Source organism: Salvelinus alpinus, chromosome 20 (genome assembly GCF_045679555.1).
Source record: "Salvelinus alpinus chromosome 20, SLU_Salpinus.1, whole genome shotgun sequence".
NCBI classification, from domain to species: domain Eukaryota; kingdom Metazoa; phylum Chordata; class Actinopteri; order Salmoniformes; family Salmonidae; genus Salvelinus; species Salvelinus alpinus.
The window spans coordinates 49,842,943-49,860,438 of record NC_092105.1 but is presented as its reverse complement, the minus strand read 5'-3'; the positions used below and the strand labels follow the sequence as shown (position 1 = coordinate 49,860,438).

Below are 17,496 nucleotides of genomic sequence, written 5' to 3'. Positions count from 1 at the left end.
TTTACTGCGCATAGTTCATTCATGAGGGCTCCTTCAGCAGTGTAAGGCTGCGGTGGGGGGATAATTAATTGGCCCTGGTGGGTGTCCTAGACTTCTAATAAGAAATTAACATTTTCGCTTCCTGTTATAAAATGTTTTCAAACATTTTTCCATGGTGTGCCCAAATGTTTAGCTGTGGAGGAGAATCTCAAGGGAGATATCCCTCATCTTTTTAATATGTTCGCTGAGCATCTACAAAGTGACCTTGTGAAACTTCTGACATGACAATGTCATATTACTAGTATTTTATGTTATGCATCCACTATTCTGATACATCTGATACACACTTGTGGTTGACTTTTATATTTCTAATGCTCAAGCATATTTTCACTTTCATGATATTTTAAAGTAACTTTTATGCTATGCCAGTGACCTGAAGTTGTTTTAAACAGCGCCAATGGAAATAAGTCTGTTGACTTCGTGTTTTGAATCCTCAATTATTTTGTATGTGTGTATTGTTGTATTCGGCTGAGACAACTCTCTGTATTTTACATTTGTCAAATAAATAAATGTTTTCATATTTGGCTCTGGTTTGACACATTTTCATCTAATGAACAGTACAAACCCAAGTTCCACTTTTGACAGGCAGGTGGAGGTGCTGTGCTGTAAAAGTCCATTCATGACAGCTCATTTCTAAGCCCTAATGAGACGTTTTATCAATGTCTACATTCAGAAATCAGAGCATCAGCCCATTTACCATTTTGGTAAAACTTTCTATGAAGCCTATATGCATAATGCATTATACATGTACTCATAATGCACTTTGATAGAGTAATAATGCAGTAAAAGCAGAGCTATATAGACGCACATAAAGACTTATAATTCTGTATACAAATCATAATCACTTATAATATACAGCAACATTGTGCTTCATAATTGCTGGCATTATGCATATGGCCTTCATAGAAAGTGTTTCCATAAATGCACCACTTCACCACAATTCTTTTATTTTAAAATAATGCCATGTGTTTTGGCCAGATATTGCACCTTAATTAGAAGCCTACAGCTGTAAAGTTCCATTTAAAATCAAGATTTGACCTGTGATTTATGACATCAATATCTCCCTGGGAGGCTTTTGTAAATTGGCTTTGTTTACTGGGGAGTGTTGGTGCAACGTTCGTTTCCAGGTAACTGTTACTAAGGGTATTAATTATTGTTCTTCAGTAGAAAACTACATGAAAACGATGCAGTCTGTTTTGATTTATAAGAGTGAGTGTGAAAATGGGTCAGTAACAACTTCAAAGTGAACATTCTGAAAAGTCAAATTTTGGTGTTGACAGATGTTATGACCTTAAACTGGTAATATCTTGGCCTTGCTGGCATACTTTCACGACACAGAAAAGCCAAGCAGAAATTGGTTGAATAATATATATAATATATATCTCCAATATTTGAAATACTTGAGTATTAATGCAGTTTTTGCACTATTCCATTGGTTCCATTGTACCTGACAAGCAAAATCAAGCGCACTTCAAGTATTTCAAACGATAGATATGTTGGCTTTCGGGTCTGAATCCAAGGTCATAACACTAAAAAGGACAGTCTCTATATTAGGGAGAAATATAGATAGACCACGATGCATTTCTGCCCACAGACAGAGTAGGATTTTTATACTTTCTGTATTATATCATAACCATTTAATAGAAGATTTTTTAAACATTTTTGTGGAGAATCACTTCACAAGGCTCATGAGGACGTTTATATTCTCACTCTTTCAACAGGTTCGCCACACCAGTTATCTCATCCTCTAATGCCTCTCCCTCCCTTTGTGAAACTTGTTAAGCAAGCAGAGTGTTTGAAGACGTTCATTCATCTCCACTCTATGCCGTTGCTGTCATGGCTACCTGGGTATGACAGGCTGAAAACAGACTGCAGTCTGTCTGAGCTTTGTATGCAGTGGCTCGACTTTAGCAAAGCAGAGAAGGCTGTGTGTGGGGCATCCGGTGGTGCTGTGCTGGAGGTAGGTTACAGTAAGTTGACAGTACTTGGCAGTTGACAGTGGTTCTACTAGCTAACAGAAGTTGTAGGAAACAGACTAAAAACAGACTGCATCTCTCTGAGCGAGCTCCATATGCAGTAGATAGAGAAGGCCACAGGGCAGGGGTAACAGTGTAGAACAATTCTTAGGTTGACTGGAGGTGGACTGGGACCAATAGTGCAGGTACTGCAGCCATGCAACACCTGTCGTACCAGCCACTGCTTCTCAATGGAAACAAATACCTGCAGCAGAAGTGGGACAAGGCCTCCTATGAAATGCATCTGAGAAAGGTAAGCGAAAGCTGCTTTGATGCTAAAATCAAAGGCTATCAACAATGTTGGCGATATCCTTAACATATTGACAATATTAATTTAACATTGTTATTAGCTGTTGTTTTTCAAAGTATTGTCATATTCCTGAGTCATCTATTGTCCTTTTTTGTGCTTCCAAAAAACAAGCTGAGTAAAAATGTCCAGTGTTGTTGACCTTTACTGTGGTGTCTTTGTTTTTTTTGTCAAGGTCAAATCAGCGAAACCCACCATCGACACAACTGCACCTAAAACCTATGGCCACCTTGCCCTCAAAATTAAGAAACAAAAGGTGATAAGGGATAAGTCGTGTCATTTCACCATGTATCCAGCAAAGAGTCCTTTTTCTGAACTTTTGAGCTGGCAAATGTGTCTTTTGAGAAAGCTCCAGGCTTTCCTTGAACATTCCGTGTTGCATAATGCAACCTTAGCAGTTGTTACCTTGTATTTTGTTGTTGGTGTTTTGAGTGGCTTTACTTGTTTTTCTCTATTTCTTAATGTTTCCTCATTAAGTTTGAGGAGCAAAGCATGTCCAAAATTCAGAGGGAAAACAATATGCTGCTTGAGAAAATATCTCACATCATGAGGACTGCTGGTCGCATCGACAACAGGAACGACTATGAAAAGAAAAGGTATAGTGTTTACCTCCAGTCTCTTCAGGTGTGTGGCTTTAACTCCCACTGCTGACACCAATATTAATTGGTAACAGCTAAACAGTGGTGGAAAAGATAACCAATTGTCGTACTTGAGAAAAGTAAAGATGCTGTAATAGAAAATGACTTTAAAAGTGAAAGTCACCCAGTAAAATACTACTTGAGTAAAAATCTAAAGATATTTGGTGTTAAATATACTTAAGTATCGGCAGTAAAAGTATAAATCATTTCAAATTCCTTATGTTAAAGGAAAACCCCAAAATTATTTTGATATTCGTTTCATTAGTTCATTGTTGACATAGTCCAAAAAAGTTTTGCTTGTCAAAATGCATCATATGGGGATGATTTCTGTATTTTGAAAGTAACATATTTTGGAAATATGTCAACAATGGACTAATGAAACGAAACAAATACCAAAAGATAGTTTTTGGGTGGAATTGTCCTTTAAGCAACCCAGATGGCACCATTTTCTTTTTTTTAATGTACGGATAGCTAGGGGTACCCTCCAATACCCAAACATCATTCATAAACGAAGCGTGTGTGTTTAGTGTGTCCGCCAGATCCGAGGCAGTAGGGATGACTAGGGATGTTCTCTTGATAAGTGCGTGAACTGGTGATAAGTGCATTTTAATGTCCTGCTAAGCATTCAAAATGTAACGAGTACATTTGGGTGTCAGGGAAAATGTACGGAGTAAAAAGTACATTATTTCATTTTCTTTAGGAATGTAGTCAAGTAAAAGTTGTCATATATAAATAGTAAAGTACAGATACCGCAAAAAAATACTTAAGTACTGTACACCACTGCAGCTAAAGCAGGTGTGGACCCACTCAGCTTGCACAGGGCAAGCACATTAAATGTGCCATAATGGTCTAGACCTTTTGGTAGAGGCAGTAGTATGCTTACATTCAGGGAGGCTTCACCAGGTCCTAAAATGCCCATGTTCGTAAACTTAGCATCCTACTGTACCTCAACTCAATGGCCTACACATAATAGAAAAGCTTTTTTCCCCTTGTAATGGTAGTCTCTGCAGAGAGATGCAACAGCAGGAGTTGCTCCGTATCACCAAAGATAACCAGTTGATCCTTCTTCGTCTGACCCAGTGCCAGCCTCACTACAGCATTAAGGACTGGCATGAGGACTGGCTCAAGACAATCAAGCTCATGGAGAGCATTGCACGATATCCACGAAGAGTTAGTGACTAAAAGGTGAGTTCTGTGCATCACATACAGGCGATTGGCAGATCTTACTCAAAACATAACATATTATTGAAATGTGTATTAAAGCCCCAGTGGAGTCAAAAATGTGATGTTCCTATGTTTTATATGTATTTCCACACTATGAGATTGGAATAATACTGTATAATTGTGAAATTATGATAATGCCCTTTTAGTGTAAGAGCTGTTTGAAAAGACTGCCTGAAATTTCAGCCTGTTTTGGTAGGATGGAGTTTTCGCAGGGCTGGTGACATCACCAGGCGATAAATTTGTAAATAGATCAATAAGAAAGACTTCCAAACCTCTTTGCCAATAACAGATAGTTTTCAGTTTTACCCATCCCCACTCAGACTACGCCCAGACAGTCCTAGCAAAAATCTTGCTTTTTGCTAAGAAGCTATTTTTGATTATTTATTTTTGAGAGAAAGAAATATTGAAAAAAAGTACTTAATTGTTACCCAGAAATGATTTGATATTCAGATAAAAATGACCTTTTTAAAATATGCATATAATTTGATGCCAATCCTATAGGGACAAGGCCAGGCCAGTAATAAAGAGCAGCAACACTGAGACTGAAGAAGAGGACGGTCTTCATGCAGAACAGAGCTCAAACAGCAGCATCACTCACAATGGCAAAAGGGGAGTGTGAGGAAGAACCTGATCAACAGGAAACACCTGAGTCATCTGACACACCAAACAAAGGTCCTATATCTGAAAATCCCCCAATACCTGAACCCCCTCACACACCTGACACACTAAGCACATCTAGCAGACCTGACTCACCAGTCAAAGACTGAGAATATGTGTAAGCACAAGGACATTAAGAAGGGGTGAAGTAATTTTTTGTCTATTTGGTAGATTATTTACATTTGCAATGTCTCCTGATGTTTTTTGAAAATATATTACTGGCTTGTATTAAAGGAATTTATAACTTCTCGTCTTGGGATCAGATGCCTTTGCCACCTTTATGCGAAATCAATGCATAATGCATGTTAGCTACACAATAAATAGTTGTCAAAACAAAGGTTCAATCAGAGGAAAGCGTCAGTGATTATATCATAAGACGGTTTGTTGCCTGTGAACGAGCTGGGCTAGAACAAAATTGACCTTTTTTTAAGACATTAGCAGCCTTCCATAACTTCACATGGAGATGAAATTAGGCTACAAGGCTATCACATGTGCACAACTAAAACCACAGTATATGTTCATCTTTTGGTTTAGGTTTTATGGTCAAGTCAAATGCAGCCTATTATCACCAGGTAGAATACAAAACATATGTTTCATCGACACCAATGTACAGCTGTATAACAACTTTAATTGTAAACGATATTAATATGTCCAACTAACTACAGTTTTAATATCAACACCAATGTATAACAACCTGAAATTGGTTAAGACATTGTTAAAAGGGGAACAACGGAACATTTAGGAAATTTGTCAAAGTACCTAAAGCTGTCTCACAGTAAGCACCTCTCTTTGTCATGAGGTTATGCAGCCCCCTGATGATTCTGACAGCTTTTTGGGCACATTCTTACCAAAGTTCTGTCAATAATTTAACATATTTGTACAGTACCATTAAAGTTTGGACACACCTACTAATTCAAGGGTTTTTCTTTATTTTTACTATTTTCTACATTGTAGAATAATAGTGAAGACATCAAAACTATGAAATAACACATATGGAATCATGTAGTTAACAAATCAAAGTATATTTTAGATTCTTCAAAGTAGCCACCCTTTGCCTTGATGACAGCTTTGCACACTTGGCATTCTTTCAACCAACTTCACCTGGAATGCTTTTCCAACAGTCTTGAAGGAGTTCCCACATATGCTGAGCACTTGTTGGCTGCTTTTCCATAACTTTTGCAGGCCAACTCATTCCAAACTATCTCAATTGGGTTGAGGTCGGGTGATTGTGGAGGCCAGGTCATTTGATGCAGCACTCCATCACTCTCCTTCTTGGTCAAATAGCCCTTACACAGCCTGGAGGTGGGTTGGGTCATTGTCCTGTTGAAAAACAAATGATAGCCCCACTAAGTGCAAACCAGATGGGATGGCGTATCGCTGCAGAATGCTGTGGTAGCCATGCTGGTTAAGTGTGCCTTGAATTCTAAATAAATCACTGACAGTCACCAGCAAAACATCACCACACCATCACACCTTCTCCTCCATGCTTTACGGTGGGAACCACACACGCAGAGATGATCTGTTCACCTACTCTGCGTCTCACTAAGACACGGCAGTTAGAACCAAAAATCGCAAATTTGACGAAAGGACAGATTTCCACTGGTCTAATGTCCATTGCTCGTGTTTCTTCACCCAAACAAGTCTCTTCTTCTTATTGGTGTCCTTTAGTAGTGGTTTCTTTGCAGCAATTCGACCATGAAGGCCTGATTCACACAGTCTCCTCTGAACAGTTGATGTTGAGATGTGTCTGTGAAGAATTTATTTGGGCTGCAATCTGAGGTGCAGTTAACTCTAATGAACTTATCCTCTGCAGCAGAGGTACATCTGGCTGATTATTTCCTGTGGCAGTCCTCATGAGAGCCAGTTTCAACATAGTGCTTGATGGTTTTTGCGCCTGCACCTGAAGAAACTTAAAAAGTTCTTGACATTTTCTAAATTGACTGACCTTCATGTCTTAAAGTAATGATGGAATGTAATTTCTCTTTGCTTATTTGAGCTGTTCTTGCCATAATATAATAATATGGACTTGGTATTTTACCAAATAGAGCTATCTTCTGTATACCACCCCAACCTCGTCAAAACACAACTGATTGGCTCAAACGGATTAAGATGGAAAGAAATTCCACAAATTAACAAGGCACACCTGTTAATTGAAATGCATTTAAGGTGACTACTTCATGAAGCTGGCTGAGAGAATGCCAAGAGTGTTTAAAGCTGTCATCAAGTCAAAGGGTGGCTACTTTTTGTTGTCTGTCTGTAATTTTTGTAATGACTTGGTGCTGCCTATCTTGGCCAGGACGCTGAAAAAGAGATTTTAAATCTCAATGAGCCCTTCCTGGTTAAATAAAGGTTAAATAAAATAAAATAATAAAATAAACTTTGAAGAATCTCATATGAAATATATTTTGATTTGTTAAACACTTCTTTGGTTACTACATGATTCCATGTGTGTTATTTCATAGTTTTGATGTGGTGCCTCTATCACCAAAGTTACAATCCAAAATCATAGCTGCCCCACTACATGGAATTCTATGGCTAAGCTTCCAACATTGTAATATGGGCCATTTTTTTTTTTTTTTTACAATAGTTGTAGCTGGTGCTTTCAAAGTTTGTATATTGTATATCATTTTAAAGTTAATTTCATGACCTTTTAGAACCACTAGTCAATTTTTGTTTGTTGAATGTATCAGGGTTTCCTTTATTAAGCAATTTATACAGGTAATTCTGATATGTACCCTAGAGATCAAAGTTAAAGGTTCTGTTGACCTGAACATTCCAAAAAGGTGTCTGATAGATAGCGTTCCAATGATATATGATTAAAGGGTACAACTAAGGAATTACGTGTCGTATAATGACAATGCTTTTCATTAAAGAAAGAGTGATAACAGAGCAAGCTGCCATTGCTGCACTGCTATCACACATTTTCCAACGCTAGGGACATTCAAGAAAATCACTATGAGAGATCGTTGGCACAAGTGAGCCTGACCGACTCACCTGGCTCATAGACTATATAGCCTACAGCACGTGACTCAAATGTCGATGTTATGTTCAGATAGCAACTCCCTGTTTCACTCTGTTGCACTGAACATACTGTAGCCCATCACTTCAACAAGTACAAGAAAGGTGGTACAGTCAAAAAACTCAACATCTAATATCGTGACACTGTTAATTGATTACATAAAAAATATGTATATTTTGAGAGACTTATTTTTTGTTTCCAATATGTTTTATTGTGAAGAATTTGAATCAAGCATAGAGTTAGACAAAGTGATGCAAGCTTGTTTGATCAGAAAATAAACATAGGATGAATAAACCAAATAAGTACATCAAAAACAGGATGTAGAGAAAAAAAGATGTGGTCTTAATCAAATGATCCATAGCCTATACTATAGGCTATAGGCCTAGGCTATATGAAGAGCATGCTCGGAGAAGCACATGGTAAGTTATTTTCTAAGAAAATGTATTTCCTTGCTGAGATTTTGCGCTGCTGGGATGGTGTATATAACACTAGGCTACACTGCAATGGATAGGCTATCCCATTCATGAGCCCTGGCCTGCCCTGCTCTTGCTGATGTAAACCCTTTTCTGTTGCCTAACCAATGGCAAGTCCAAGGCTTCTTATGAAAATTATTTTTAATTTGTTAAAAAAATACGATATCTGTGCGAGCAGACTAAGCCTACTGATGTCCTGTTCAGTTTGAGAGGGAGAGCATGAAAATGAAGAGGACCGGAAGTAAGATTGCTACTGCTATAATTTATTTTAATTACAAAATATATTTTTCGTTGCCCATAATGAAGCTATTTATCAGAGTTATTGACCTCACAATAAAACATATTTGAGTAATTTACATACAGTGAGGGAAAAAAGTATTTGATCCCCTGCTGATTTTGTACGTTTGCCCACTGACAAAGAAATGATCAGTCTATAATTTTAATGGTAGGTTTATTTGAACAGTGAGAGACAGAATATCAACAAAAAAATCCAGAAAAACGCATGTCAAAAATGTTATGAATTGATTTGCATTTTAATGAGGGAAATAAGTATTTGACCCCTCTGCAAAACATGACTTAGTACTTGGTGGCAAAACCCTTGTTGGCAATCACAGAGGTCAGACGTTTCTTGTAGTTGGCCACCAGGTTTGCACACATCTCAGGAGGGATTTTGTCCCACTCCTCTTTGCAGATCTTCTTCAAGTCATTAAGGTTTCGAGGCTGACGTTTGGCAACTCGAACCTTCAGCTCCCTCCACAGATTTTCTATGGGATTAAGGTCTGGAGACTGGCTAGGCCACTCCAGGACCTTAATGTACTTCTTCTTGAGCCACTCCTTTGTTGCCTTGGCCGTGTGTTTTGGGTCATTGTCATGCTGGAATACCCATCCACGACCCATTTTCAATACCCTGGCTGAGGGAAGGAGGTTTTCACCCAAGATTTGACGGTACATGGCCCCGTCCATCGTCCCTTTGATGCGGTGAAGTTGTCCTGTCCCTTTAGCAGAAAAACACCCCCAAAGCATAATGTTTCCACCTCCATGTTTGACGGTGGGGATGGTTTCTTGGTGTCATAGGCAGCATTCCTCCTCCTCCAAACACGGCAAGTTGGGTTGATGCCAAAGAACTCCATTTTGGTCTCATCTGACCACAACACGTTCACCCAGTTGTCCTCTGAATCATTCAGATGTTCATTGGCAAACTTCAGACGGGCATGTATATGTGCTTTCTTGAGCAGGGGGACCTTGCGGGCGCTGCAGGATTTCAGTCCTTCACGGCATAGTGTGTTACCAATTGTTTTCTTGATGACTATGGTCCCAGCTGCCTTGAGATCATTGACAAGATCCTCCTGTGTAGTTCTGGGCTGATTCCTCACCGTTCTCATGATCATTGCAACTCCACGAGGTGAGATCTTGCATGGAGCCTCAGGCTGAGGGAGATTGACAGTTCTTTTGTGTTTCTTCCATTTGCGAATAATCACAGAAACTGTTGTCACCTTCTCACCAAGCTGCTTGGCGATGGTCTTGTAGCCCATTCCAGCCTTGTGTAGGTCTACAATCTTGTCCCTGACATCCTTGGAGAGCTCTTTGGTCTTGGCCATGGTGGAGAGTTTGGAATCTGATTGATTGCTTCTGTGGACAGATCTTTTATACAGGTAAGAAACTGAGAATAGGAGCACTCCCTTTAAGAGTGTGCTCCTAATCTCCGTTCGTTACCTGTATGAAAGACACCTGGGAGCCAGAAATCTTTTTGATTGAGAAGGGGTCAAATACTTATTTCCCTCATTAAAATGCAAATCAATTTATAACATTTTTGACATGCATTTTTCTGGATATTTTTGTTGTTATTCTGTCTCTCACTGTTCAAATAAACCTACCATTAAAATTATAGACTGATAATTTCTTTGTCAGTGGGCAAACGTACAAAATCAGCAGGGGATCAAATACTTTTTTCCCTCACTGTAACTTACATTACTATGAAGCGGCTACCGTGGAGATGGACAGCGCATGGGTGCTGAAAGTAGGCTAATTTGAGAAGGCCTAATTAATTTAAACAGTCTTCATTTGACTTTAGGCTACTAACAACAAGAAGGCTTTGTGTTGGAGCTATTCAAGAAATAAGATGTAGGCCTACCTGTTTGACAGATTAAATTACAGTCTACTATCCATACATTTTGTCAGCCATTTCCTTCAGTCACCTGCACGCCTTAAATATCTTGGATGTGGTCTTGGCAGCTTTGGCAAAGCCGCCTTTTGAACCGTTGGAGTCTGCCTCCCTGAAACACATCTCTATGAAGGTGGCTTTCTTGGTAGCAATTACTTCCATGAAGAGGGTGGGTGAGCTCTATGCTCTTTCGGTAAGTTCTGAGTGCTACCAGATGGAGTATATCTCTCCGCCCCAACCCTTCATTCCTCCCCAAGGTTCTGTCAGATAGGCATGTGAACATCCCTTTTATCCTGCCTGCTTACGACCCGCCGGCAGTGGCGGGGGAGTCTGGGCCTCCCTCCGGCATGCTGTTCCCTGTGAGGGCACTGGCTGCCAATGTGGAGCGGATATGGTCAGTGAGAACAACCGACCAGCTCTTTGTCTGCTATGGTGAGAGTCCTGGGGGCTGGACTATCAAAGCAGAGGCTCTCTAACTGGATCATGGACATGATTACAACAGTATACTGCCTGGCTGGCAGGCCAGTGCTGGGATCTGTGGTGGCACATTCAACATGAGGTGTGGCTGCATCCTGGGCTCTACTGAGAGGAGTGCCCCTCGCTGATATCTGTGCTGTGGCCAGCTGTGCTTCCTCTTGCACCTTTGCTAGGTACTATCGGGTAAATGTGGCACCTCCCTCTGCTGTTGGTTCAGTGGTCCTGGGCGTCGCCTCCCCTTCCGGGGACTGTGCCGAGATCCCCCCTTTAACATTGACGGTCCCGCGCTGGGACTTCGCTGTGGCTGACCAGATCCCTCTAGCACCGACTAAATCTGGTAGGGTATACCAATATATTGGAGTGATCCAATATAGTGAAACAAAACGAAGGTTACGTATGTAACCACGGTTATGTGAGCTATATGGATCACTCCAATCCTCTACGGTGCTAGAGGCGCCTCGAAAATTATGTAGAGAACGTGTGTCGCGGCCATGGGGTCTATGTATAGCCGAGACACAGGTGTACACGGGAGTAAATCTGTAAATCCTCACCTCGGATGTATCCCTCCGCGGAGTGATACCAATATATTGGAGTGATCCATATAGCTCACATAACCATGGTTACACACGTAACCTTGGTTCCAGTGGTGTATAGACAGGTTGGTTGTTTAGCAACAAATCTGACGCATTCGCAACTATGGGGCAAATCAGAAGGGGTTGGCTTAGATTGTTGATAACATGTCAACTATATTTTGTCTCCAATGTGAGTTGAAAACATAAATAAAGTTGCACAATGAGCACTTGTCGCTCAAATACATTGTTACATTTGTTGGTTAGCTAGCTAGAAATGTTGAGCTATATTAGCATAGACAGGACATCAGTCAAAACACCTCAAAACAAGACATGGTATCAAGAACAAGATCAAACTTGCTGAAATGAGCCACATACGATTGTTACTGTTGCTAACTATCTGGCCACACAAAAGTGACATAGTAATCAAACATTGTGAATATATAACATACTAAATAAAGTACAAGAAGCACGCAGATAAAAGAAAATACTACTTTTTTTTTATAGCCTGTAGGGCTATAGTACAGACATTGTTTGCCCATGTGCAAAGTGAGTGCAGTAGCAGCATAGAAATATATGAAAGTATATACACATTAGTAGTGCAGTAAGGTGACATAGCTATTGCATTGGTCCGGTAGACATAAGTCATTTCAGAGTGCAGAACATGAATAAATAGTAAGTGTGTGGTAGGGTACAGTAGTCAGCCCAGGGTTCAGCTTTTGGAACATTCTTGTGACTTGAAATTAAAGGCTAGCTTTGAGACAGGTGGTCCGAGACTTGATGTCGACCCTCACTGAAGCGATCCCTTTCCCCTGTGTGCTGCCACCTCCCGCTTTCACAACCGGAGGCCCCTTTCAGGTAACGGGTGGTCTAAATCTGACCAACTCATATACGTGGCATCCCGGGTTGCAGGTTCTTCCGAATGGCTCCGATACACAAAGAAATAACATTCAGATGCATTTGAATCGCACATTTAAAAATATCAAAAATTACTGCGAAGAATGGTCTTTAGAAGCAAGTCCCTGAAACAGGCCTTATACCCTGCCCCAGTCCAGGTTGTGGCGATGGCAAGATGGTTTGACAGAAAGGAAGGTAGCACATCAGTCTATCAGCTTTGCACATCTGGTTTTGGGCATTTTCTTCCATTCTTTCTTGCAGACTTTCTCAAGCTCTGTTAAGTCTTTCCACAGATTTTCAATGGGATTCAAGTCTGGGCTTTGGCTGGGCTACTCAAGGACCTAAACATTATTGTTCAAAAGCCATTCCAGCATTGCTTTGGATGTATGCTTGGGGTCATAGTCCTGTTGGAACGTAAATCTTTGCCCCAGTCTAAGGTCTTTTGCACTCTGAAACAAGTTCTCATCAAGGATTTTCCTGTATTTTGCTCCATTCATTGTTCCCTCTATCCGTAACAGTCTGCCAGTCCCTGCTGCTGAAAAACATATTCTTAGCATGATGCTGCCACCACCATTATTCATGGTAGCGATGGTTTGTGCCAATTTTTTTCCTGACATATCGTTTTGCGTTTAGTCCAAAGAGATACATTTTTGTCTTATCAGTCAACAGAGTCTTTCACGTGACTTTTTGCAAACTCCAGGTCTGCTGTCATGTGCCTTTTTCTCAGGAGTGGTGTCCGTCTGGCCACTCTCTGTGCACAACATTTTAGAGAAATAAGCTTTTTGTGCATATGGAAAATGTCTTAGATCTTTTATTTCTGTTCACGAAAAATGGGACCAACACTTTACATATTGTATTTATATTTTTGTTCAGTGTACATAGTGTCTTTTGTAGTGTTACAGCCTGAAGTAAAATTGAGATGTTGTGTCACTGGCAATATACCCTATAATGTCAAAGTGGAATTATGTTTAAAAAAATGTTTTTACAAATTTAAAGCTGAAATGTTTTGAATCAAGAAGTATTCTACCCCTTTGCCCCTAAATAAGTTCAGGAGTAAAAATGTGCTTAACAAGTCACATAATAAGTTGCATGGTCTCACTCTGTGTGCAATAATAGTGTTTAACAGGATTTTTGAATGACTACCTCATCCCTCTACCCCACACATACAATTATCTGTAAGTTCCCTCAGTCGAGCAGTGAATATCAAACACAGATTCAACCACGAAGACCAGGGAGATTTTCCAATGCCTCGCAAAGAAGGGCACCTATTGATCGATGGGTAAAAATTGAAAAAAGCAGATTTTGAATATCCCTTTGAGCATGGTGAAGTTATGCATTACACTTTGTATGGTGTAGCAATACACCCAGTCACTACAAAAAGACATGCAGCCTTCCTAACTCAGTTGACGGAGAGGAAGGAAACCGCTCAGGGATTCCCTCAATAGTGACTTTAAAACAGTTAGAGTTTAATAGCTGTGATAGGAAAAAACTGAGGCAGGATCAACAACATTGTAGTTACTCCACAATACTAATCTAAATGACAGAGTGAAAAGAAGGAAGCCTTTACAGAATAAAAATATCCAAAACATACATCCTACTTGCAACAAGGCACTATAGTGAAAATGTGGATAAGAAATTAACTTTATGTCCTGAATAGAAAGCATTATGTTTGGGCAAATCCAACATTACACATCACTAAGTACAACTCTTCAAATGTTCAAGCATGGTGGTGGCTGCATCATGTGATGGGTATGCTTGTCATTGGCAAGTACTAGGGAGTTTTTTTTAGGATAAAAATAAACTGAATAGTGCTAAGCTCTGGCTAAATCTTAGAGCAAACCTGGTTCCGGCTGCTTTCCAATGGACACTGGGAAACAAATTCACCTTTCAGCCAGACAAAAACCTAAAGTACAAGGCCAAATATATATACACTGGAGTTGCTTACCAAGACGATATTGAATGTTCCTGAGTGGCCAGGTTAACATATTTTATTAAGTTGGCTTGAAAATCTATGGCAAGACTTGAAAATGGCTGTCTAGCAATGATAAACAACTAACTTGATAGAGCTTGAAGAATTTTTTAAATAATAATGTGTAAATATTGTACAATCCAGTAGCGCAAAGCTCTGTAATCGCTGCTAAAGGTGATTCTAACATGTATTGACTCAGGGGTGTGAACACTTATGTAAATGAGATATTTCAGTATTTCATTTTCAATCAATTTGGAAAAATGAAAAAAAGTATGTTTTCACTTTGTCATTAAGGGGTATTGTGTGTCGATGGGTGAGATTATTATTCTTTTTTTGCACATATCTGCACATATGTGACATAGTATGCAATTTTCGGGGACCACTTCTGGTCATGAGTGCTACTTTCAGAAGTACTGCATGACTGAAAAGTATACAACATTTCCAGAGAATCTCTTTAAACAAAATGGACCCTATTTTATATTTTTTTCTCCAAAATCTGGTCACCTTATCAAGGTGTGTCACCACCAAAACATTGCCTGCAACCTAGTTGCATTGGAGGAGCATGGTGATATTCGGTCCAAACACTGTATGCCATGGGCTCTCCAACCCTGTTCATGTAGCAACCCTGTGCTTAATTTGGGAAACAAGTGAAATCTGTTCGGGAACATCGATAGTAGCATATTTTCGGGAAGAAAACATATTTCAATAAACTGTTGACAGTTCCTCTGCGCGCTTGAGAAAGGAATAAAGGAGAGAGAAGGAGATGGAAACGCAAGGTGGCGAGATATCCTGTAGCTAAAGGTAATGTGTCAACCTATTAATTATGAAAATATAAAATATTCCCTATTACTAGGCTATTCAAAATCATAAACAAATTCATTATAATTGTAAACTAACTGCAAGCGACCCTGTGTTGTGTAAAAATCTTCCCAGCATGAAATAGTTCCCAATCGTTTTGATTGTGTTGTTTTTGTGACGTCATGTTTAACAATTTCTCAGTGTGAACATTTTCTCAGTTCAATAATACATGACCTGACCCTGACCTGTTCACCGGATGTGTTACCTTGTCCCAGACCTGCTGTTTTCAACTCTCTAGAGACCGCAGCTGACATTTACTCCTGAGGTGCTGACCTGTTGCACCCTCGACAACCACTGTGATTATTATTATCTGACCCAGCTGGTCATCTATGAACATTTGGGCCATGTTCTGTTATAATCTCCACCTGGCACAGCTAGAAGAGGACTGGCCACCCCTCATAACCTGGTTTCTTCCTAGGTTCCAGCCTTTCTATGGAGTTTTTCCTAGCCACTGTGCTTCTACACCTGCATTGCTTGCTGTTTGGGGTTTTAAGCTGGGTTTTTGTACAGCACTTTATGACATCAGCTGATGCAAGAAGGGCTTTATAAATACATTTGATTGATTGATTTGTCTCTGTGTGGATGGCTGAGCTCGTGCTGATGTCTCTCTTTGACCCTCCTCGAAAAACGGTTCTGTGGGTGTGTGCATTTGCTTCATTTTGCCAATCCGGACTCGCGCGTCTAAGTGCTGAGGGTTGATGTGAGGAGGTTTCTTGCAATTGCAAAGACTTGGCTCTACTTTTTCGATTGATAGCAGTCTTGAACAAATATATGTACTATCTCAAAACAGTACCTGGGAACATCTGCTGAAGGAAACGATCTACTAGGTAAGTGCTAACTTTCTATCTTCCTCACTCACAAGTAATCACACACTAAAGTTAACGTAAACTCACCCAATTCCGTATAAATGTGCGCAACCGCAACATTCAAACGAGGCTACAAAGAAAACTAATGGGACTGTGTTGACTTCAAAATCGGGGGTGTGAACTAGGTTTCTATTCAAGCGTTGATCGACATGGTAATAGCTCTATAGTATTGGAGAAAAGTAAAAAAAAACTGACCCTCCGTTACATCTAGACGTGTCATGTCGTAACGTACAGCACGCATAAAGCAACTATTTCTGTCTTACAATCTCTCTCCACTAGGTGTAGCACTTCTCTCATCCTTTAAAAACAAGAAATGGACAGTTACGGGGGGATACAGACTGTCTGGTTAATGCTTGAAGAAGTTAGTTTGAAAAGGTTTACAACTTGAATTCATATTAACCAGTGTTATGCTGAAAAAAAGACAGCACTTATATTTGTCAGGATAAATTTAAAAAAATGAATTGTTTTAATTTCCTTTACATCCTGAGTACTTTAAATATTGAATTGAATTTTACTGCATATCTATTTAACTCATACCTTCGATAGAACATCACTCAGAGATGCACAAAAACAATATAACATTACAAGTGGGTGAACCTTTCCTTTACTTTCACCTGTAGTTATAACACCGATAAAAGAGTTTCCCCTCATTTTCTACAAAAATATAAATACACATTTTAATTGGCTAGATCTATCTAAGATCACTTTAGCACCGCCCTAAAAACCAGATTCAAATTCGACACAAACCTTCAAATAGGTATGTAATGACACGTTATATAAACTCTTTATAGTGTTTTATTTACATTTTAGAGGCGATAAGTTGGACAGCTCGAGTGAAAAAAAGAAATTTTCCCACACGATATCTCTCCTCACTCTCAGGCATTAGTTTCGCTTCCCCACCCGCCATTTTTAAAAAGACCAGACGGGGCTCATTGCCTGCATGAATTATGCAGAAACGGGCAGCGTTTAGGTCATGTAATTTATTCTGTTGGAAAGGGTAGAAATTGTGCTTTATAAAGGTATTGACATTACAGTTGATCTGGAAGTATTACGTTTTGGGGCGCTAAAATAAGGGCAATTTTGGAGATGACTAACAAAAAACAGCAACGTGTTGCATAGGTTGGATAGGCACACAGCAAGGTTTATATTAACCACTGCTGTACCAAACCAAATGCTAGGCTGGTAGCATGGGCAAGAAATCTTCTCTAGACAGCTTTTTTTCAGGGGAGATTAAGTTTATAAATTGACTGGATGGGCTGTGGGGCACTGGTTGCACATTGATAAATTTAACTGAATTGTTAACAGGCATTACCCGCGGAATATATGG

The 17,496-nt window shown here is 39.7% G+C and overlaps 1 protein-coding gene across 2 annotated transcripts; it reads left to right on the top strand.

The window, feature by feature from the left end:
• Window positions 1-1,910: 1,910 nt before the first annotated feature.
• LOC139547038 (uncharacterized protein CFAP97D2-like) lies at window positions 1,911-5,126 on the top strand. Of its 2 annotated transcripts, none has more exons than XM_071356093.1 (5): window positions 1,911-2,307; window positions 2,537-2,617; window positions 2,839-2,957; window positions 4,001-4,184; window positions 4,725-5,126. In XM_071356093.1, exons 1-4 carry the CDS (start codon window positions 2,212-2,214, stop codon window positions 4,179-4,181), a joined length of 477 nt encoding a protein of 158 aa, XP_071212194.1. In that variant the 5' UTR covers window positions 1,911-2,211; the 3' UTR covers window positions 4,182-4,184; window positions 4,725-5,126. The 2 variants fall into 2 exon arrangements, with proteins under 2 accessions (XP_071212194.1, XP_071212193.1); XM_071356092.1 differs by having other exon boundaries at window positions 1,943-2,307; window positions 4,080-4,184.
• The last annotated feature ends 12,370 nt before the right edge of the window (window positions 5,127-17,496 follow it).